General features: G+C 39.0%; 1 protein-coding gene across 6 annotated transcripts in view; it reads right to left on the bottom strand.

The window, feature by feature from the left end:
• The window catches only part of EPB41L4B (erythrocyte membrane protein band 4.1 like 4B), a 174,467-nt gene that overhangs the window by 24,313 nt on the left and 126,370 nt on the right, over positions 1-23,784 (bottom strand). For 5 of the 6 annotated variants that reach the window (XM_040548999.1, XM_040548998.1, XM_040548997.1 and 2 more), the window contains 4 exons: positions 23,689-23,756; positions 9,700-9,804; positions 6,029-6,167; positions 5,488-5,565 (listed from right to left, as the gene is read on the bottom strand). In XM_040548999.1, coding sequence (XP_040404933.1) covers positions 5,488-5,565; positions 6,029-6,167; positions 9,700-9,804; positions 23,689-23,756 — 390 coding nt within the window. Of the gene's footprint in view, positions 1-5,487; positions 5,566-6,028; positions 6,168-9,699; positions 9,805-23,688; positions 23,757-23,784 lie in introns of those variants that run through there. The other variant, XR_005817370.1, reaches the window with a different exon arrangement.

Raw genomic sequence — 23,784 nt, forward strand, 5'->3', positions numbered from 1 at the left:
AAGCTACCCTATCTGAATGTGCAAATACTGTAATTGAAGAGTCTGGCTCAGAAAATAGCATTTTTGAACTCACTACTTTGACTCCAGTCATATTTATTGCTTCCAATTAATCTTGTAATGAATCTTTTTTTTTTCTTTTTAAATGAAGATATAAAAGTAGAAAGCTTCTGATTTTGAAATATATCACACAGCCTACCTAAGTTTTGAGAAGACCTATTTTATCTTCAGTATGTAGTTCACAGTAAGTAAAGCATTTATAAATTTGTCTCTGACTAAGAAGTTTTACAGACCCCTGGGGATGGAGAGATACTTGATCTATATTTTCAGCCACTTGTAGTAGTTACATGCTAGATAATGCTCTTATAAAATATTGCATTATAGACACTTTTCTTTAGAAATCAATGCTAAAAGGACTGATTGTGGAGCTATTTAAAAGTTTGATGTGTTTACCTGCCTTCCATTGAAATATTGCTTTGCATATGAGGTGAAAAGTTACTGAAAATGAAGGCAAGAAATACTGAACTCATTTCACATTCCATTGTTCTTTGGCTTATTGCAACCTTGCAAAAATGTCATAAAAACTTAGCAACTAAAAATCCAGTCAACTCTTCTTTATCAATATAATAAATGTTAATGAGGAGTGAAATTATATTATTTACTTATCCTCCTCTACTTGCTGCCATTTACTCACTATAACTAACTGCTGAGAATTTGCAAGGATGTTATACTGCCCCCATCAAGTTACTAATACTTCTCACAATCTTACCTAGAAATGACTGCCTTTTGACCTGGTTGCTTCATTTTATTTCCAAAAATGTAAGTGCTAATGCATCAAATTCTGTATTCTTTCAAACTTAGTGTGATCACTTTCAATGAACTGGTGCTTACACCAGTAATGCCACTACTGAAATAAACTATTTGTTTTCAACTCACCTTAAGTAAAAACATCTAGGTTTACACTGATGGCCATTATTTTTCATTTTTAAACTATCATGCCAATAATTTGTACCTCCTAAACGCTCTATCTCAAGTTTTGAAAAAGCAAATAATTGTCTGCTTACTCTTCTCCACCAATAGATGGCAGGTGATGCTCTAGAAATTTCTCCGATGGATACACCATGAAATAAGAACATAAGAGTTTGCAAGTATACCGCTAGTTGTAAATCAATGCTCTCTGATACCTTTTGAGATGTGATCATGGTTAAGTCCTAACCCATCCACCTTGTATTATAAACCATAACCAAAGTTTAGAAATAAGTACATTTTATATAGGACTGTTCATTCCTATTTATTTTGTCCTATTCCATTAGGTCAAACAGAAGTTTTCACACATTGCCTTTCTGTCTTGGTTGGGAAGGTACTTGTCAGCACCGTGTAGCAGCTGCCACATTCATTCAGGGTCTTGGGACTGAGCTTTCTGTAATCAAACAAGAAAGCTCTGCATTCATACCCATGTCACAGATCATGCTGGCTGTAAGCTGGAACAGAACAGCTACAAGCTTAAGCTCTGATTTCCAGTTCCATAAAAGCTAGAAACATGAGAGAGATGCAGTCTGATGGCAGAGCCTACTACAATGCTAAGTAGGCAGAGACTACCACAATGCTAAGACCAGTTTTAAAAAAACAGAGTAAGGATGCTTCTAATATGATACTGTAATTTTTCATGTATAACATATTAAAAAAAAAAATCCAGTTCCTTTCTGAAACGCAGAATGCAGCAGGCATTAAACCTTGAAAACATACAAGCCAGGCACAGTGCTAAAAGTCACAATGAAGTGGTACAGAAAGACAGGGATTTTCTTCTGCACGTGCTATAATGATTTTAAGGACAGCATGTAATGCATTGTAATCAATTAACTATAGGATTTACTTGAAAATTGAGCAGAAGCATGCATAAGCCACATGGTTTGAAGAGTGCAAAGCACAGAAGGATACCTTTCACTTCTAGGCAATCTGCATTACTAAATATGCATTAGTTCTCCTGCAAAATGATTTTCTGCCTCGCCATTACCCTGCTGTTATTGGCAGTCTAAGTATTGATGACTAAGTGACCATTAGCGCTCAGCTGGTTCTCGTATACATCACAGTAATTCCTCCAGGCTGACAGAATAGACGAATTTGCCTGCTCTGATCCCTGCATGGTAGCCTGGATGAATACTATTAATTCAATCTATTCACTAATCTTTCCATTTTTATAAGTTAATTTGATTTTGTAAGCTCCACTTCTAACTCTAACCCTTAGCATGTTTTAAAGCTTCCACTGTATGGGCAACAGCAGCAAAACATGGATAAAACCCAAGGCCATCAAGAAGCATCAATGATCAAACACTGAACAACAAAGATCACGCAGCTGAGTCAGTGACTATTAATCACTCTCTGCTAGTGATGTTACAGAAGAGAAGGGAGGATGTCTGAAACTGCTTCAAATTAACAGCTCTGCAGTCATCGTGGGAAGTTTGGCAGCATATATCAGGACCAAAATAAAGTTGGATTTTAGGTGTGCAATTTAGGTGCCTTATTCCAGGCAACAAAGAGAAGTCAGCTGCCTGAATGCCCCTCAGCGGGAAACTCTGCCTATATAGGAACCTGAACTTCCAACCCTAACACCTCAGGCAAATGAGGCAGCATGAATGACCCCTTCAGATAACGTGCATGTCACTGGAAAGGAAACAAATAAGGGTATAATTAACAAGTAACAAACCAACTGCCAGACCACGGTGTGCAAACCCAGCACACTACCACTGAATTGCCAGTTAACATGAAGCTAAGCAGTATGTGATCTTGACACTCAAATGACAGCACACGTTGCCACAACAGAATTAATAAATATTCAAAGTGGCTCAAAGCTATGTATTTATGTATTTAGCTTGCTTTTGTTTGGAACCTCACTCCCTTACGAGTAAACTTTTCATTCAAACCTCAATTGACAGCAACCTGTAGCCAGCGAAACTGCAGGGAAAGGTCTGTAAACAATAACTACCCTTTAGAGAACAAGCTGACCTTTACAGACATTAAACAAAACAAAAAGGGCTGATTGATGGTGTGCAGTACATGCTCTCCGAAATATTAAAACCAAGAAAGCCATGGAAGGTTAGTTTATGAACATACGGTATGATATATTATGTCAGTGGATGGTGGGGTAGGAAAGGGAAATGATGACTGGGTAAAGTTTTTAGCGAAAAAAAAAAAGCCAATTTCCTTGTCTGGAAAAGGAAAATCATGTGATGTTGTCTTCTATTAAATGGAAACAAAACTCAAGCCTATGTTGTCTAGGGCAGGTCAGCTGCGAAAGTCTCCATGACTCATTTCCAAATATTCAGATTATTAAAATAAACTATGGTATAATGTTTTTTAGAATAAGAAATATATTCATAAACTCCAAAGGAGAATTACTTACAGTTTAGCCACAACCATGTTATTAATACTGACAAGCACAATGTAACCTATCTGTTTCAATCTGCCTGTGTCTTACCAGCCTAAACTACTGGCAAAGACTGCAGAATGTTGAACCCTGCATCTTTCTCTCTTTCCTTTGTTCCTTTTTAATTTCTCTTCTCCCAGAAACGTTCAGGGGAAGGTGGTTCAACTTGAATACCTCCCTGTCTACCACTTTCTGGAATGGGATGGTTTCATGATCCAGCACGTCAAGAAGGTCCCAGGTAAACCTTCCCTTTTTCAGTAGACACTCCTCGTTTTGGAGTGGGATGTTCGGGTGCAATACATGGTAGATGTAGGAGCAGTAAGCATGGTAGTCTCAATGCAATTGCTAGTGCTGGAACAGCTCTCTCACCCGAGGATCCCCAGGGGACAGAAGGTGGATAGAAGGCCCCTTCAATTTAAATTGCTGCAGTTAAGAGATCCAACATCTGTGTTATGAAAGTATTGGGGTGCAAGGACTGTTCAGCTGTGCCAGGCTGAAGGGCAGAGATAACACATGGGTCAGCAGGAACAGGGTGGGTGGTGATAGGACTATGATGGCAGGTGAAGAACACAAAACCTGCTTAATGAACCCCTGAAGTACACATCAAGTGCCCTTATGGACTTTGTGAAGAAACAACCCCACAGGCTTAAAACTGCATAAGAGAGAAGAGCCTTGCAGATCTCTCCATCCCTCTAGGGACAGTGTTTTCCCAAAATGCAGCATGCCAGTGGCAAACTCAGAAGTTTCCTAGCTTCTGCCCAGTCCCCTGCACCAAACCTGCCTTTCCACCCACAGCAGCAGGTCTCTAGACATAGTACACCTGGTGCCCCTACCATAACCCACCACTAATGCAGGACTCGCTGGGAGCATGCCAAGAATACGAGGAGAATTGCTAATAAGCATGGTCTAGCACTGCAATTAACATCAGAGATCTGAAGGCTAGGCATCCACAGAAATGGAGCTCACAGAAAAGGTGAGGCTCCTAGGCTCTGCAGAGATGGCCACATGCCTCCAAAGCCCAAAAGCCACCACTGAATATCCCCACCTGTTCTGCAAGCAGGGAGGAACCTAGGAGGTATACTTCTTCACTTTGCCAGACTTGCAGGGGAAGACATATTGCTCATCCAGCAGTAACAGGACAGAAACCATTACCTACAAACTCGTACCATAATTTTTCTGAAATAAAAGGCACATCCCCACAACACCTTCCTGATACTGTAAACTAGGACATAACCACGTATTGAAAGCAATGTCCAGAACAGGTACTTCAATACAGAAATATTTATGCCAAGAATGCTGTTATGACTCTGTTATGTTTATGCGCTTTAAATGCAGTTTCTAGAAGACAGCAAAAACAGCTTTTGACAGCAGAGCTATCTGGCATTAGAGCTATTTGCAATGCAGGATGACTTGGAGAAAGTTAAGGATCATACTGTGATCCTTCACGTAATCTGCTGAAAATCTGAGGAGAAAGCCTGAGATCACTGAAATCAAATAGCATTTTGATTTCAGTGGGACAGCATCTCTCTTCTGCTTTTAAGTAAAACCACAAAACACATACTTTTAAAAAAAGAAGTTAATCATCAGTGTTACAGACTATTTTGCTTTAATCTGAAGCAAAACACTGTGCTAATGAAACATGAAAGTGCAAGTACATGTCTTTGGGTTGGCTGTTGGATAAGGTCTGAACGAAACCTGTGTTGAGAAGGGACTTTCCAGACAACTCCCAAAAGCAAATCTATGAGCACATCATGAATCTACGGTAAGAGGACAAAAGAGGCTGGTGAAAGCAGTGGAGCAAAGTGTAAGGTTATCCAGGTAGAAGAGAAATGAAAAGTCATCCAACAATAAAAAAATCACATTCAAAACCTCAGCCATAATTGTTGATGTGAATAGATTTTCTATGATGCAGAGTTTGACAGGTGCTCAGGATTATTGCATATCAAGGAAATTTATTTTATTCCTGTGCACCATCCAACCCACTGCATAGTAATCCATTCATTTCAGCTGCACGGAAATTATTGAAAACTTTTACACTTTTCTGGTTGCAAACTGAAATTATTTACCATAGGTGTGGCCTCTGTGAAATCCATCAGAAGGTCACCTGGCTCCAAAGCAAAAGTACTCCCAGCATCTGTGGAACTCTAAAAAGCAAAGGAGAAACACAATTTTGAAGAAAACATTTAGTTTCCTTAATTCTAGTTGTTTTTTTTTTTCTTTGTTGTGGTTTTTGGTTTTATTTCTTAAAGCATAGATTGTCAAATAGATTTCAAATTTCATGCAATGTTAAATATGGCTACTCAGGAGAGATGGACAACAAAGCCGCGCACCTTTGAAATCAAGGTAAAAATTAATTTAATGCTGGTCTATTGCCCCCCAAAGTTGATGAAAACCTATTACTGATTTTTGTTGAGTCTTGTAGTGGGCTCTGAATATTTCCTGGCTGCTGCACTTACAAAAAAGGTTAAACATATTGTGACAACTCTGGATTAAAACCTACTCTGAAATATGGAATTATTTCATGTAAGGAAAACATTACTTGCTACTCCCTCCGACTCTTCCCGAATACTCTCCCAGCTGTCATAAGATCACCTCTTTGCATATTACCTTGCCACCAGGTGAAACCTGTGTTTGTCCTTCTGATGTCTGTGGTGTACAAGTTTTCTGCGACCCGGGAGATGCTGAAGACACAGAGGTTGATGCCGCTGCTGCTGCCGCCAGTGCTGGTGGAAGGTCATCTTCATCACTGTGGTTGATAAAAGCAGGCAGATCTTCTAATTAGAAAGTATCACCTGACTTTGACCATACTTGTTCTGGAGGAGGCACTGGACAGCTGTATGTCAGCTCTAGCGCTCTGGAATGAAATTCTGTTCCATCTGTAATGCAGTGTTTACAGCTAACTTGGCAAATAAGTTGGATTTTTAAAGCCTTGAAGATTCCTCAAAAATCAGTTGGCTAGTTAACCCTCATCTACAAATGGAAATCTTATGGGCATGATGTGCAAGTAGTGTTTCTATGGAGAATGTACATGTGAATACGTGAACTTATTTGATATCACTCTACTTTAATGTTCATAATTTCTTCTACAGAGATTGGCTATATTGATAAGAACAGACCTGGTTAGATCCATCTATGGGACCGACTGCTTTACTGGCTTAAGACTACCCCTTAGTCTTAAGGCGATTTGGCACGCAGTCACTGCATATTATTTCCAAACTGGCTTTAAAGGACTTTGATCAACTCCAGGAGGAGCTCTGTAGAAACAGAGCCCTCTTGTGAGTGTATGTTCTTCCTGTTCCATTTATTCAGTTTACAGAGAAAACATTTAATTTAAAACCAGTTTGCACACTTCCCTTGGGCTCTAGGACATCCAGCTGAGCTCTTTCCATCTCACCTACCATCACCACTAAAGGAAAGCCAGTAGAGAATATTGTACCTTCATTTACTTTTGTAGACCCCCATTGACTACGAATTACTGGGCTCAGTCAGCCCTGGGTCAGAATTTTTCCAATCGCTAATTGAAATTGCATGGAGGTAAACAGAGTTACAATTTGGCATACAGAACCTTTATTACTGGGAATGATGTGTAGAAAGGAAAGACTATAATTTGGCAGTTTAAAGCATGGGTAAAAATGATTTTTTCTGTTCAGAAAATGGCACAAATTTTAACTACCAATTAGGTAGTCACAGTGCACAGAGCCCTGCCATGCCAGTTTGACAGACATTTCCAGAACACAACTGTGCTTGGTACCTGTACAGTGTGCCTGTGCAACACAATACTTCAAACCTACATTACATAGAGGGTATACAGCTTTTCTCTGGATTGTTTGGATGATGATAATGTGTTGTAGTGTTGTTGTTGTTTTTTGTTTTGATTTGTTTTGTTTTGTTTTAGGGCATAAAGGTATGGACATTAATGACATCTTTTCCATGCTTCATTTTTTATTTCTCCTGGGTAAGGATAGAATTAATCACCAGAGCATGGGGAATACACTGTTTTTATGCTGGAAAGAAAATGCAAATTCTTTCGGACCTACTAAATAGATGTTTTATTAATCCAACAGGCCAGATTTTGGTTGTTGACCTAGTTAATCTTTCTTTCAGAAACACATTGCTGACATTTTTTCTCAGCTCTTGCTCCCCTCTCTCAGTAGGAACACATTGGCACCCTCCCCATCCTTGCTGGGTAAAGCTGCTCTGTTGCAGAGAAGGAAGCGGAAAATTGTCGAGAACTTGCCAGCTAAGAAAGGCTTCTTCGTGTCTGGGAACCAAAATGTCAGGGTCCAGTCTTATCAGTCATCAAGCTATCAGCATGCTAGCCAAAAGTCTGAGCATTGGCCTTCTTCGCTGTACACCTTGAGGTATCTATTTTCGTTATTCTATGTCCATTTACCAACATCTCTCCTTCATTAGTGGTCACCTTCTATTTACTGGTAAACACCTCACAGACTTTTTTTTTTTCTCTCAGACTCTTAAAAACTGATTTCTCACTAGCCTCACTATTCTCAACACCACCTTATCCTACTACCTTACTTGGACGGTTCCAGTGGAAATCTGCTTTTGCATATATAATGTTACTAAGACATCTTTTACGTGAAAATTGTCTATGCAGTGCAACCCTGCTCTCTTTGTTTGCTACATAGAAGTATTTGAGGACCAATTTAACAACCTCCTTATGCTAAAACTTAGAGAACTTTTCAAAGTATACGTACAAAACATGTGACTATGCCTGCAATAGGACATGGATTTCCTGTCCATCCTTACACATCAGCCATCACGTTCTGTTCATTATCTGTCACATGCGTAACATAACATAAGAGGTCCTCTACGTGCCACAGCTTTTTCCTTTGATGGCTGCTATCTACAAGTCCCTGCTTTATATAAAAATCTGAAAAATCAGATACATCTTGAAATACGTATGGGACTTCCTTCTCCTGGCTTGTAGAAAAAGAAGAAGTAGAAGTGGCATCTCACCCAAGAAAAGCATTCTGCTTTTTGAGCTCTGCTGTGCACAGGGAGTAAACAGGTTTTCAGGTCTTGAGAAACTGCTCCTACCAAATGCTGCCAAGTTACCTGTCATGTTACCTTCAGGATTAACAGGCAGTAAGGGAACCTGAGTTCTCTTCCCAGCTTGAGTTGTCAATTCCCATCTCCTGTCTCATTTTTAAACCATGCTGGCTGATCTATCATGGTAAAAGAGTCATGTCATGGTCTGCTGACCAAGCTGTGGCTGTGTGTTCCCATATGTTAGCCTTGGTCTCTTGGACAAATGTCGATTTTGCTAAATGCTCCTTTTCCTCCTAGCTTCAATTCGATTCATTCTTTTGTTTCTTCTCCTAAATATTTCATCTTTTTTTTTTCTTTTTTTCATTTTTCTTGACAGTGAGACAAAATAATTGCATATTGACATTTATTAGAATCTTTTTGGATGGAAAGAAAACTTCCACTAATTTTGCTATATATTTAGTGACACTAGAAAGTTAAATTGCTAGAGGTACTAATCGTTGCCATTCCATATAGAAAGAATATATAATTCTTTCTTCGTTACAAAGTTGGTGTTCTATTAGTAAGTTTATATGGACATTCTCTCTTTTTTTTTCCTTTTCTTGTCAGCTTAATGCCCTGGTTTCTGGTGGCCTTGTCTGTCGGTTCATATGAAGGACAAACCAACAAACTGATTTCCACATTTATTCAGTATCTTGCATCTCTAGACTCTAAAATTAGAAGAATTAGGTGTAAATGGGATGCCAAAGCTCTATAGGCATAGATCAATCTTGCCAGGACTGAGAGACCTAACTTTGCTACCATAGCTGTAGCATACTCAGCAATTTCTGCCAGTGACAAAATCAGAGAGAAAGAGAGAGTGCTCCCTTTCTAGAAGGGAACAGCTGACAGCACAGCTTGACCACCTAAAAGCTAAAGACTGTTTCCCTCATTTCGCAAATGGGCTTATAATGAAGCAGACAGAGCAGCTTGCTCCAACACACACCAAGTCTTTGACATTTCATGTGGAAAAGGGGTTTTTAATTTCTAACCTGTAATCTCAGAAAAAGAGGGTCTGCAATTCTGAGGTTAGAAACTGCATAGGGATGGCAAATTCACAAGTTTTAAAAGCTTAAAGATTCTCAGAGATGAAAGGAACGGTATCAGTATAAGATCATTATCATTTAATTGCATTCATGCCTTTCAGAAAGAGCAGCTAGAGCAATAATTAGCATCCCCCTTCATTTTCAGCTGGAGCAGGCAAAAACACAAAGATAGTGCTATATGTTACTTACAAGCTGTACTGTCTGGTTAACTTTCTCACACGAGAAACTTTAATTTCCTGCTTTTCTGTAGGGCCAGTTGATGGCGTAGTTTCAGGTCGCACTGGAACTGGACTTCTAAAAATAACAACAAAAATACATGTGACGCAGTCTTTATTTAAACTACTTCAGGCATATCAACAAAGTTCTAACTCATCAACACATGTTTATCTTACAAATTGGCAAGTGCTCATTGAAGTTCATCCTTTTAATATCCATCCATTTATAGTCCAGTGGCCAGTGTGTATGAACAGAAAAGGATGTGTGAATTCACTCTCCTGTCCATAGCATGCTTTTTATAAAAGCAGCAACTGATTAAAAATACAGAGCCTATGTAAGAGCCCATGTGGAAGTGTCACTGGTTCCAAAGGACAACATTTTAATAACAGCCCAGCTATTCAGCCATGTCAGAAATATTTTTAACAGAAAAAAAAAAAAAAAAAAACTTTAACAAAAACTAATTTTATGAATTCTGAAATCTGTTCTGTTTAAAATAGTTTTCACCTGAAATTAAACATTTTTCTAATGAATAATGGATTTGATCCAAGAAATAAATGCTTGTCAGAAATAAATGCAAAACTGAGACACGTTTTAGATGCTCATGAATGTGGAAAACATCTGCAGAGCTTCAACAAAGGATAGAAATGGGAATGAGGACAACCATCTAAAAGGATCTTCTCTTCAACCATTTTCATTAGGGTTAACAAAGGCTTGAATACAAGATCTTCAAGACCTTGGGAGGAAATCATTTCAATCATGAGCCTAAGTGACAGGAATATACAGGAATTATCTTAAATACTACTTTTATTTGAAGCAACATGTGATAATTAAGTGTACTGTATATGTATTAAAAATACTATAAACACAATAAATATGCCAAACATTGAAGGAATAATCTGAAAGTATTGATTAATAATGTGTGAGCTGTATTCTATCATCTAACCTGAAGTCAGATACTATGCCAAGTAATTAAGCAGCCCAACTTATTGCTGGTGGGACTGCTCATGCACTGAGGTACGTACCACAATTGGCAGAAGTGGGACAAACTCATCTTTAAATTATACACTTGGGTTGAATTTTTCAAGTCCACCTGCATCATATGAGTCTTCTAAAGCCATAATAAAATAAGTACACAATCTTCACAATTGCAGTTCCCTCTGACACCCCTGTGGGTTTTAAAATTATTAACTCTCTCTGATAACTTCTGAACTTGCTGTCCAGCTGCAACAGAGCTTATTGGGAAGGCATAGCCATCGGACTCTATTTTCAGTTTTCCTATGTGTTTCTTGATTATTGGGGAGGTCACAGAGCATAGGATTGAGGAACGGCAAGCATGAGAGTACGAAGGAAACACATATATCATAAACAAGACTCAACTAGTTCCACTTCCCAAGGAAAAAGAACTTCTGTCAACTGTTTTTCTGATTTTTGATTCCATTAATTTCACAAAGCCAATTCAACAGCAGCACAAATCATATCTCATTGCCTCCCAAAATCCAATTTCAGGGTCAGCCATTTATATCTCAGATTTGCAATGAGACTAATGCAGAATAATTCAGCCAGATTTTCAGACTCCTTGATGAATTTCTTAGGCTGGCAATTAAGGGGTGGATAATGGAAGAAAAGAGCCCCAACCATCTTTTTTCTAATCTTGAAGTCAGTACATCTGATCTGGAAATCTGTGAATCAGCGTCATGATGGAAGCCCCCAATGTCATCTTCATCAAGTCATGGTTCAGAATGGATGGCTGCTCTAGATAGTCTTTTACTTTATTTATTTATTTATTTATTTATTTTTGACAGCTTGTGCTAAACCAAAGGTAGCTTTTGACAACTGAAGAAAATGGTAGTTCAATTTACTCAAAGTGATTTTCAGTTCAGGTTCTGACATAAGTACGATAAATATGTTAAGACCTTTTTAATTACTGAATCTGATGGTCAAATCTCCAAGGGGTGTCAATGCATGTAATTCCATTATTTTCAGCTCAGAAATATGTCAGCTGAAATTCTTGCTCTGAGTGAGCAGTCCCTACAATTCTCCAATGCCTTTACAGGGTGTTAATTTCAAATTTTAAACCTTTCCATCATCTTAAGAAGGAACAAAAACAGTGGTATCAACTACACATGAGCTGAAAAATATGTGCTCAAAAAGTATAACAACCAATGCACTCAAACGATCAATGGGCTCAGAAACAGCCCAATGTGAAACAGCAAAGCCAGTAACAACTTTATTTCCAGTTCATTGCCACTTCAAATTTCTGAAGATGGCATTATAATCTGCAATGAAAGTAAATCAGATATTTTAACAGAAATGAACATGTGAAATGATCATTTCTATTCCTTTAAAAATTTTCATTTTACAAAGCTCGTATATCTCCTTTGATTCTCATAATTTACAATTTTTAAATAAGGTAGAGGGTGGAACTTTTGAAGCAGTTATTTCAGCCCCCAAAATCTTTTTTTTTTTTTTTTGAAAAGACGTTGTGCTACTTTGTAACTAAAACAGTTTATAATGGTCTCAACGCAACAGGTACAAAAGTGATTCATACGCATGAAAAGTTTTAAAGTTTTAAGTCTGAATTTCCCTTGAAAAAATTTTCCTATGAAAAATTTCACTCAACTGTGATTAAAGGTGTTCAAGAATCAAATGACCTATTCCTTAATCCAACAAACAGATGAAAAACGTATCTTCATTTGAATGCTGCAAATTTTCAAGTGAACAATTGTAGAAAAAGCCAAGATATGGTACCACAGGACACACCTACTTCTTTTTAAGTGATTGTAACTACTCATATAAGCTTTATTTATTATGTATCATGTCACTGAAGTATCCCACTTATTTACCTTGCACAAACAATACAATTGTAAGAACAAAAACCTCTCTCCTTTTATTATAAAATTTTGTCATCATTTTTGTTAGATGCTGGATGCAGTGGCTATCTAATTACTGATGATATTTTTCAGGCCTCTGTGAGAGACATAAGCACCGTTTATTTGCACATTTTGAGAAGCTGCAGGTTAGCTAACATGCCAGCTGAAGCAACATCCGAATGAAAAGGAGCAGTGGCAATGCCTCCACCTGAAAAGGCAGACTGAACCTAGTCTACCATAAGCACGAGATGAAATATTAGACTGCAGAGATGAATTCTTGCCCTCATTAAAACCTTGCTAGTGTAGCCCTTTCTGCACCAGCCTAAAGAAACACTGATAGCTCCTGTTTCATCTCCACTGTATGCTCTCCCCAAACACTGTTCCTCAGTCCGAGCATATTCCAAGCTGTTGCTACCCTGACTTCAGCCACCAGACGCAAAAAGAGCTCAGATTCAACTCAGCGCCTGATCTGTTTTAAAAAATGGCAGTCTTTTAATACCACATACACTCTTAAAAACCACATCTCTTATATTCCTAAAAAAGAAGCACCTATAAAGCAGAATGACTTCTATTGTTGTCTTTTGAATACTACAGCCAGAATATATGAAAAGATGGGCTTCTTGAAGAGAAACCTTGCGGTTATTTTGGCTATTTAAATAGTCATTATGTGCAGATATGCCCATTTGTAGTGTTTGGTCCTATACGTAGCAAATTATGTGGGCTTGAACAAAGCCTGAAATGCTGGAGGTTTGGGAGGACATAGGCTGGGAAAAAAAAAAAAAATAGAAAAAATGCAGTGTATTACAGTTCCTTTATAAGGTTCAGTTTCAATGTCTTTAATTTGTATGAAACCTTTTCTCCTCTAACAGTATCTAATCACTACAGCATGAAAAGGAAGGCACTGAACTAAGACAGAGTTACTTAACGACTTGGCACCTCGCATAAAAATCTGTCACTCCCTGGTGAGAATGACAATAACAGCCATGAATGTCAGCATGTGGTGTGGTAGGTCATGAGAAACTGCCTCTGCCCGGGGAGCCCCAGCACACTTCTGCGCAGCAGCCACCACCGTATGCCTTCCCAAACCAACTTGTGTCACGAGCCTGCAGAGGAACAAGTCCTAAAGAGAGATCCCCAAAACAGAGCTGCTGAGAAATTCATTTTGTTCTCAAGGTAGCAGTCAACAGGGCTACTGAAACCAAAATTGCTTGCAGAAGGACGTACATTCTGGAATATTTCAAGCAACCAGAAGTCCACTGGTCTAACCTGGGTCTCCCTCAGGGACCTGATGTAGGTGCTCAGACAGAGAGACCTGGGGGCACAACGGCTTCCATAGCCTGACGTGCCTTCCTCATCCCCTGCCAAGCTGGCTCGGGACAGACCTCCATACCCATCTGAGGTGTAGCAAAGGGGCTGTGTGGGAGCAAACCGTCATGCCCCTAACAAACTGAAAGGGAAAAAAATAACTTCTTTCCGAGGAGGATCCAGTTCTGGATTTTAACGCCACCGAAGTCTGCTGGGGTAGCCCACTTTCTATATTTGTCTTTAACAGGTTTTATCCCACTTTGCTTTCCATGTTCTGCTACAAGAGCTTCTGTTTGTGCGTTCTTTGCCATCTGGAATAAATCTCTCTCCCTCCATGCTCCCAGTCTCCGGCCAAGAGGTGGAGGCTAAAAGCTCCATGATTTACAAGGATACAGACACCTGCATGAAGGTTGACTTGCCTTCAGGTGCTAACTTATGGGGAAAATAAAATACTGGCTGATTTTTGGCTTCAAAGATTCCTTTGAGTGTAATATGGTAGTGAAATCTTGAGGAGAAAAATGATGGGTAAAGGAAAGAAGGGGAAAAATGCTTGACAGATGCATTCTCTTGTGTATCGAAGACATAGCCTAACAGGCTAAACAAGCACACACAAGCACACAACTCTTTTCTCAGCCTGCACTCTGTTTCGTTCTTTTGTTTCTTTTCCAAAGTTATGTCCACCTGAAGTTAAGAAACAATAATATGTGTTCTTTCACTCTGACAGGCAAGCTTTTCTCAGAAGACAGGTCAGCCCTCCAGAAGGTTATTTGGACACTTGAAAGCTGTTGTCAGCATCAAACTTTCTGAATAAAGGTTTTCTTCTTCTTCTTCTTCTTTTTTCTTTTCTTTTTTTTTTTTTTTTTTTTTTTTTTAACTGGGATTGTATATACTTTGCAGAAATACTACAAAGCTTCTTGCTACAGAGAAACAGCCTAATCCAAAAACATCTTGTGGACTTTCCTTACCCTCTTCATTTGAGCTCTGTTTCTTTTAAGAGACAGAATTCCCTCTCCTCCCTTGTCCTTGTAATGAAAATGTATCTGCAGTCTAGATGAAACTGTGATGCTCCTGTGGTCCAACAGTTAAATAAATGATGATAAAGAAACTGTTCTTTTCCCCAGCTCAGGAGCAAAACACCCACAATCTAAGCTCAAATAAATTACAAATTCTACCTCTCCATACAGCAATCAGGGCAGACATTAGAAACATTGTGGTTGCGAAAGAGCCTAGGCACAGGTTAAGGGCACTGCCAGAGAAATGTACCTTGACTGGGGTATTTCATCAATTTAGCCTCATCTGGAAGGTCTGAGCATTGCTCCTTTCTCTGTAGTTCTGATACTAAGGATAAAATTACAAACAATTCATCTGCATCTGACTTCAGGCAACAAGTCGCAGAGGTTTTTAATACTGGCAACGAAGTCAAAGTACATACCTGAGTGTCCTATCTGCAATCTTTAATGCAGACTGGTATGCAAAGGGTATGCAACAGTTCAGCTTGAAGTTATGAATTTGATGCAGAAATTTCTGGGTGAGGTTCCTTGTCATGTCTTGTAAAAAGCCGCAGTGGCTGATCCATTAATGTCTCTGCTGGGGTGAGGTCAGGCTGATGCATGTTTAGCTATTCACTTTGGTTTTGGTAAAGCTGGTTGAAATTTCTCACGAGGAGAATGATTTTTATTTTATTTTTTTTAGACTCCGCCTCACAGAATTAAGTCCATTCTGATTCTAAGAAAACAAAACTTGATTGGATTCACTGAAGTTCAAGTCAGGGAAAACCAAACGCATAGTTTTTGATCAGCTTCAATTTTGACCTGCCTAACCATTCTTTTATATGTCTATTTGTCCAGGGAAATGAGTTCTTTCACTTGAGGACACAAACTGTCCATAATCGCTCAAGTGACTTGCCTATTTTCTACTTCTAAATGCCAACACAGACATCTCTTACTACAGCTGTTGCTAGAACTTCAACTCTGTGATGCCTATAAACTGTCTACTTAGAAACTATCCATAACCCTGAATTTAAAGACCTGGAGTCAGTCAGCAGTTTTTGTAAGAACTGCTGTTAGGTACAGTGTCCAAGAGAGCTTTGTGGGCTACAGCCTTCTCTATCAATTGAAATTCCTAAATAAAATTCCTAAATAAAATCCAGTTTGTGGGTCTTGAAGTCTTGAGCAGTCAATAAACAGATGCACAACAAATTCCATTTCTCTGAGAACACTTTCTTATAATACTACCGCTCCAGAACCTTAGTTTTCCTTACAAAAAATGAAAGCTTTTTCTTTAAAAAAAAGTTTTCTTGAGTTATGATTCAAAAGGGTCCTAAGTCAGTGTCACTGGCAGAAAAAGTCAGTGTGTAGAGTACATTTTGTTGGATAAACTAGAACAAACTCCCTGTATACACACTTACATGCTGCCCTGACGTTCACTGGAAGTCTAATACGGAGAGATACTGAGATGCTAGCTTCAGATTGAAAATGTGTACAGATTATGGAAACATCTGTACACTTGGTACCTAGCTCATATTGTCATATTCTGACAGCATGTTCAGAGAGACAAAGTTCTCTGAAAAAAATATGGTTCAAATTCACATTGCACTGTGCACTTCAGCAGGGTGTTAACTTTGATACCAAGAGATGATAATTCAACTGTTAATACAGACAATTTCACTCTGCAGGTGAGAAAGGAAAGGGAAAAATCCAAGAATGCCCCAAATATTTTGCATGACTTTCCTCCCTTGAAGATATATGGGAGTTAAATGTAAGAAATATAATCTCTTCAGTAAGAAAAAAATGTAAGACAAAGGCACACCACACTGAAAGGCAGCCAAACTCAAAGCCTAGTGTATGTACATCAGATGCATGAGCCATGGCAGGGAAATCTCATTCTGACAATTTGTATGAGCAAAGCTTACTCTGCACTGTGTGCCTGCAATTTTACTTCTCCTCGTACAACTTGATATAATTTAATATTTTCCACCCTTCTTTTCTGGTGTGCAGCATCATCAAGCTGTGAGATAACATTTAATTTTATGTTACACGTTGAGCAGCTCCTAATGTAATTAGTCTTAACGTAACAGCATAATTTGGTTTTGGATGGAAAGATTTACAAAGAAAATTAGAATAAATGAATGCACAAAACACCAGCTGGTGCTTATACCTACTCCCACATAAGAGGAATATTTCTATTTGCAATCCTATGAAAGACGAGATAATTTGGATAACAAGGATCAACAAAGGGTGATGCAGCAGTTGGTCTAAACGGAAAGAAATCCGCAGACAAATCCTGAACCATGTGGGATGTAAAGCATGCCAGAGCTGGCAACAATCCAAAAGCATGTTACGAGGGAAAATAAACATTGCAGTCCATAAATGTACCACATGGAGCACAGCAGCAAGTGCTTGTCACAGCAGTGACAAGAACTGCAGTAATTCATCAGGCAATTTGAGGGCTTCAGTTGAAGAGGGCTCTTTCCTGACAACAACCGGGCACCTACCTTGGAAATACAGGAACTTGCATTTACACATATGATCAGGATTTTGCATGAGAGGCTGTACAATCTCTATCCTTGGAGGTTTTCAAAATCCAGCAATACAAAACCATGGCTGATCTGGTCTATTATCAGTCACTGTCCTGCTTTGAGCAGGAGCCTAGATTAGATGACCTCCAGACATCCTCTCCAATCACCGGTTCCATAATTCTGTGATAACTAAAATTTCTCAGAAACAATGTCAATTATTGTTATTCAATTTTTCAAAAGCTAACCTCAAAAGAGTACATCTTTAACTATCTGGAGAGTCGTGTGTGTAACAGTAAACAGCTGCTCACAGAGTGAAGACTGCCATTTAGCAGATGATGAAGAAGGTGTTGTTTACAAATACCATGCTTGAAGACCTTCAGCCAGACCACCAGGATCAGATATGTAACATACCTAAACTTTCCTAAGCTCCAAGTGACCATGAAGAAAAAAGTACATTATCAGCAAAACCTCTCCAGATAATTCGTATCTTACACATTTGACTTCAGTTGCTTACCAAACTTTGCTCAACTTTAAGCATTTTTGCTAACATTTCCACTGTCTGACCTGTCTCAAGATGAAAGTTTGGCTTGGCAAACAGGCTGTGCATGATGATAACCTGTATTTGGTCATATTTCAAAGTATGAGCAATTCCTAACATTTGGACAAATTTAGTCTAATTCTTCTCACACTGAAATTCCTGAAACAAGTGCAGCAGAGTTATACCAGGAATTATATTCAGCTATATTTGAAAAATAAGAAGTACTTAGACCTTTACGTTAAATGTAGCCAAACTCTGTGTATATGAACCTGTGTGCACATGCACATATATACACACACTATACACATACCTAGGTGGTCACAGCCAGAAAGAAAATAGATACCTAAAAGAGTTTTCAGGAGATGTTCATGTATAGATACTGGGGAAGTTGTACAGATGGTGCTTCTGTCTGGCAAAGCATTGAGCAAGTAAAGGAATAATGAAAGGAATTCTCTTGATGGGGTTCTGTGGTTAGCCATATTTACATTTAACGAATGAAGCAGGCTGGCAATTAAGTGGGATATTTCTGGAGAGAAAGTTCAGGAAGTTATCTTGCTAGCAGTCCATCCCTTTACTAAGAAGTGGGTGAGGCTTATAAAGAGGTGAAGAGGTGACTATGTGATCCACATTCACTTGATATGCTGCAGGCAAGAAACCTCTGCATTGATGCCCATGCGATGGGACAGGCCTCTGATGAAGAGGAGAGTGTGACCAGAGATGATAATCAACTGGGTGACTACACTTTTCATTTTCATATTTCCTACAATATTTTATACTTCCTTCACTATAACAAATGTTCTGGCAGACAGCCTGAACCCAGATCTCTCAAGGCTAAAATAATTAAATAAAAAATCCTAATTGGAGGCAGGTGATGAGAGCCTTTACCAAGAATACGCATAAGAACACACAGTAATCTCTGACCTGAATTACATTAGATATCTAATCAGGGAATTCTCCCTGAGCACCTCTCCCTTGAGACTTCCATCTGGACACCGAGTTAGATGTCTGGGCGTAAGGAAGTTTCCAAGAGATGAGGCAATACCTCCATTACTTGCTCAAAATCTCTTCGGGCCCAACCAGCACCAAGACAGATCCTCCTCTATGAACACAAAAGAAGAGTATGTGCTGTTCAGAAGGCTTTTCTAGCTCTCGTGAAAGACAAATTTGTCTTGTTGGTACATAAAAGGGACTGACATGATCACTGCCTCCCTTTGCCATGGGAGTGGCAGATTGGGCCCCTTCCCAAAGTAGTGATGCTCTCTCAATGAGCTTTTTGAATAGCTGAACTACTGAGAGCACACAAAATTCATCACCTACAGAGACTCTGAGCTACCATAGCTCCTTCTCAACCGTCCTGATGGAGTTTTACTACTTCCTGTAGTAAAACTACAGATGGAGCAGATGTTGCCAAAGAACTTGGGGTGGGGGTGTTATTTTGCAATCTCTCATCAAATCTGCTCCAGCTTTGACTGAGTAAAATGAGATTGTACCTAACACTCTAAGTACAAGACATCCCAAAAGAAGTACTATAAAAATCACTGCAAAATGCTAATTCCAAACTAGAGCAGTATTCTCATAAGCACATTTTTGCTACATGCCTTAACAAAGCATTCCTCACTATGTGAAGTGCTAACTGCAAACTAGATGTATTTCTTCCTAATTTGATATAGGCAATATAAAAAATAAATAAACACTCACAAATGCAAATATAACCCATTTTCCAAGGTATTTTTTCTTCCATAATCCAACATCATGGTCTGCCTTGCCCAAATTGCTTATGCCCCAGCTATAGCTGGGCTGAACTTCTCTGTATGTCTTATTTGGGTGTTGATGAAAACATGTGCTTTTATGTCTGTTGCAACAGACCTGTAATAAGGACACCTCTAACTCTTCTTGGCAGGCTTTCTGTGTCTTACCAAGATAACTTGGGTCTCTCCTACTTAACCTGCTTTTGAAATTCCCTTCCCACTGTTGCTCTCATTTGACTTTGTTCGGCTGAGAGCTGTGTCATGTGCAGCCTGGACGGATCCAGCTGAAGTAACAGCATAATTTCCCTTACTGCCACTGTCCAGATCTGCTGCTTTGCTAGGGGTTATCAGCAAAACAGCAGAGTCAGCAAGGGGGATGCATGACTATGTCTCAATTCATAGTGCACTCTATCAGCCTTAACTGCAGAGTAAGGAAAGCATCAGCTAGGACACTGCAGCACTTACTGGGTTGACTCGGTCACTAGCTTTTCCCTCACCGAAGGTAAGAACCAGCACCTGAAACAGTTTGGGAGGAAAAAAAAAACAAAAGCATAACATCCTGTCCAGAGGAAGGAGAGCAATACAGATGGGCTGCACTGCTCTCCAGAAGCCAGGAGGAGAGGGGACTGTACTCTCCCTGTGGCCCATCATCCTCCTGCAGCTTAATCTGATGTCTACAAGTTAAGTATTAACAGGAAGGTCAGGAGACAAACATTGTACTTCCATCCTGTGAACCTAATAACAGAGCAAATTTCATAAGCCTTGTCCTCTGAAAGCAGAATAACTAGTACAATTTCAGCATCAGCAGTTGTTTTTTTTTTCCCCATACATAATGACTTAGGTATATAAGGATCTGCAGTTTGTCAACAGACGCAGAACACAGGTGAATTAACCAGCAGATGCATGACGACTTTGCATAAGCACAACATTTTACACCTTTCTGAGGCCTTGCCCAATAAAATGACCAGAGCCCTGCTTGTAGCAAAAATGGCTATAGCACACATATATATGAGTAATTGCTAGCTGAACCAGAACTAATTCTACAAAGAGCTATAGCAATTGTTAGACAAATTGAGTTTGCCATGGCAGATGCTAAAATAATTGCTCAGGGGGATTGCAGGCCATATCTAAGCAGCTAAATCATTAGAAGTGTAATCTTCAGACTGGCAATGGATGAGCAGACACGGTGGTAGCAAAGAGAGCACAGTTTTTTAATCAAACAAGCACTACTGCCCTTCTTCCTCACCTTCTATTTCCCTATTTGCATGAAGAATTCAAGCTTCAGTTAATGATCAAAACTGTATGTTTGCTTACTAGCTAGCCTGGACAAATTTTGCAAGGTCTTGGGTCTGGAAAAAACAGAGCATTTAGCTAGTGTATTGTACAGTCATCAGAAATGAAATAGAGGAAGTCACTGGCCCTGCTATAAATCCCTTGCCAAAAGAGAGGAATATTGTTAAATAGCCGTGGCAGTTACTGCTTTCGACTGGCAACACGTTTCCTCAAACATTCGCACAGGTGTTGTCTACTGGCACAGACATCCACAGGAATGTCTGCATGGGTACTTGCAGGAATAAAAATAATTATATTCCATGGGGAGGGCTGCTTTACAAAGGATATTTGTCTATTTCTCGACTGAAGTAGAGAAAAACTCCCAGGTGACTTGTCTGACCAGTATTAACTAACCCTTGACTCTACTCACATGCAACTGCTAGCGGAGCAAAGGCACATTTGTGTCTATCCAGGGCCTCAAAACAGAGGTTACATATAAGATGTTTGTGGCAAACAGGTCACATGCTGGCTGTCTGCAGCCATGCATATGTCCCTGCAGAATGGGGAGCCACTTGAAGGAGAAAGAGAATTGGTTAGACACTACATTTACTTCGCATTATTATCCAAGATTTGAATGCAGGCTGTTAAAATGGGCCTGTTCCTGAGCATTGATTACTTGTATATTTGCACCTCCAGAACACGGGCACAAAGCAATAAAATAATACAATTTCATTTGGCACAACTGACTGTAGAGGAAACAATGCTTGACATAAACTAGATAAAAATAAATATTAGACACGACTACACCAGACTGCTGCATACTGAGACCTCCAGAGTGTTTTTTATGAGTTCATAAGCTTGGTCGTATGCAATAGAAAAGAGTAAAATGAGCTTTGCAGCCAGGTTGCCAACCTTACTCATGCTGAATAGTACTTCACCTCATACAGCACACAACTGGTTTACAACTCAGCATCTATCAATCTATTACCAAATATGAAATGGAAATGTTTTTCTACACGTTATACAGAAGGTCAGCAAAGGTCAGTAAGGAAAACAAGTCTTTAGCCATCTTCCAAATCTCACAGGGGTTTGCAAACCAGGTCCTCCCAAACTGCTTCTGGAAGTGACAGTAATTCAACAAAGGGTGTAATGGCAAAGACATCGCATGACACATTTTTATTAAACAAAGAAGGAGGTCACTATATAACATACATGAAGAATTTTCTCACTGGCCCATAGAAAGTTTTGTACAGATCTAAAAATGGCAAGGGCACAGGAGGAGAATTGGAGATTTTAAATATCAAGAAGACTTTTCAGCCCCTTGGACTAACAAATGGGAAATTCAGTGCATGCCAGGCTAGAAGTTATAGCTCTGCAAGATGTCCTGCGATGAGAGACGTGGGGAACCAGGAACTACAGATCGATTGCAGGCAACCCAGGGACTGCCACATGAAGCAATAACATCCTCTCTCATGTCCTCCTGCCTCAGCACCACCAACCATCCTCACCACTCCTCTCTCTGTAGCTGTTTTCCCTACACAAACAAAGCAGCTCTGCTAGTCCCAATTGTTCATAAAGGAATTTTTGAATGAAGTGTTTTTGGAAGAGTTGCTGATTTATTACCTTCTAGGAAGGGTACACAATTGAAAAAAAAAAAAAAGAAAAAAAAAAAGCTTGGCACATTTTCACAATTATAACTTTCTTTTTGAGTTCAAAATCACTTACTTTGTCGAACTTTATTAACTACCCTTCTCATCCAGCCTTTTCTATAAGATGCTTAAATGTCTTCTTTTAGTTGTAAGAGTCATGACTAAAAAGTTATAACTTAAAAAAATGAGATGACTACTGCTCTGTTATATATACTATATACACATAAACATATATAAAGAGAGTGCACTAGCATCATTAGCTGATTAACAGTGATATTGCCATGCTTTAAATCCATCGGTGTTTTTTTTTTTCTTTCCAAGCCCTTCTTTCAGATTGATATTTCTGACACTAAAGATGTCCAAAGCAATGGCACTACCACACATTTAGAGGCAGGTAATTTCCAAATACCTATGCTGTAACCTCCATTCTAATCACTTGCTGAAAGACACCATGCTGTGCTATTTAAATATTATTTAAATAGAATTAATAAGCCCCTTCCATCCAAAAAAAAGGAAGACCGATATCCACTACCAACAGAATACAAGTACAATCCAAAATAGTCACCCCTGCCTGGTATGAGATACAAATGAGACACTTTGCTGAAGGCTGTATATCAAATGCCTTTTTCCTATGTAGAACACTTGCAGAAGTGAGAAAGAAAAACAAACACAAGGATATTCCATTTTGGAAATCACTTTCCTGATCCAAAAGTTATGAAAATAGGTTTATTTTCCAAGCTTTTCTAAGTTTACCACTAGACCTGATTTTTTTTAATTTTATTTTTACCTTGCTCTTATCAATTGTTTAAGCATATACACTCATCCTGATTTTTAGAGTTGAGCTTTTATTAATTCTTCAACTACAGCTGCTACATGTAAGATAAGTCCCCTTCTGACAGACACCTTCTCCTCAGGTCATTGGTTGGTGAACTTATGAACTTTACACCACAGTTTGGGGATGAATAAATGGACTTTTAACACGTGTTTGAGATAATTTTTGGAAAATGGCTCACTGTATCATGTATTTATTTGATGTTTTCCCTACGGACAAGTAGCAACAGACCTTACATTAGGGTCCTGCAGGCTGGAGGTCTTACTGGGATTTACAAAAGAGGTCTCTTCTTTCACAGCCTGTTAAAAGAAGGAGCCAAAGTTTAGT

This window comes from Cygnus olor, chromosome 2 (assembly GCF_009769625.2).
Source record: "Cygnus olor isolate bCygOlo1 chromosome 2, bCygOlo1.pri.v2, whole genome shotgun sequence".
In the NCBI taxonomy this organism is placed as follows: Eukaryota; Metazoa; Chordata; class Aves; order Anseriformes; family Anatidae; genus Cygnus; species Cygnus olor.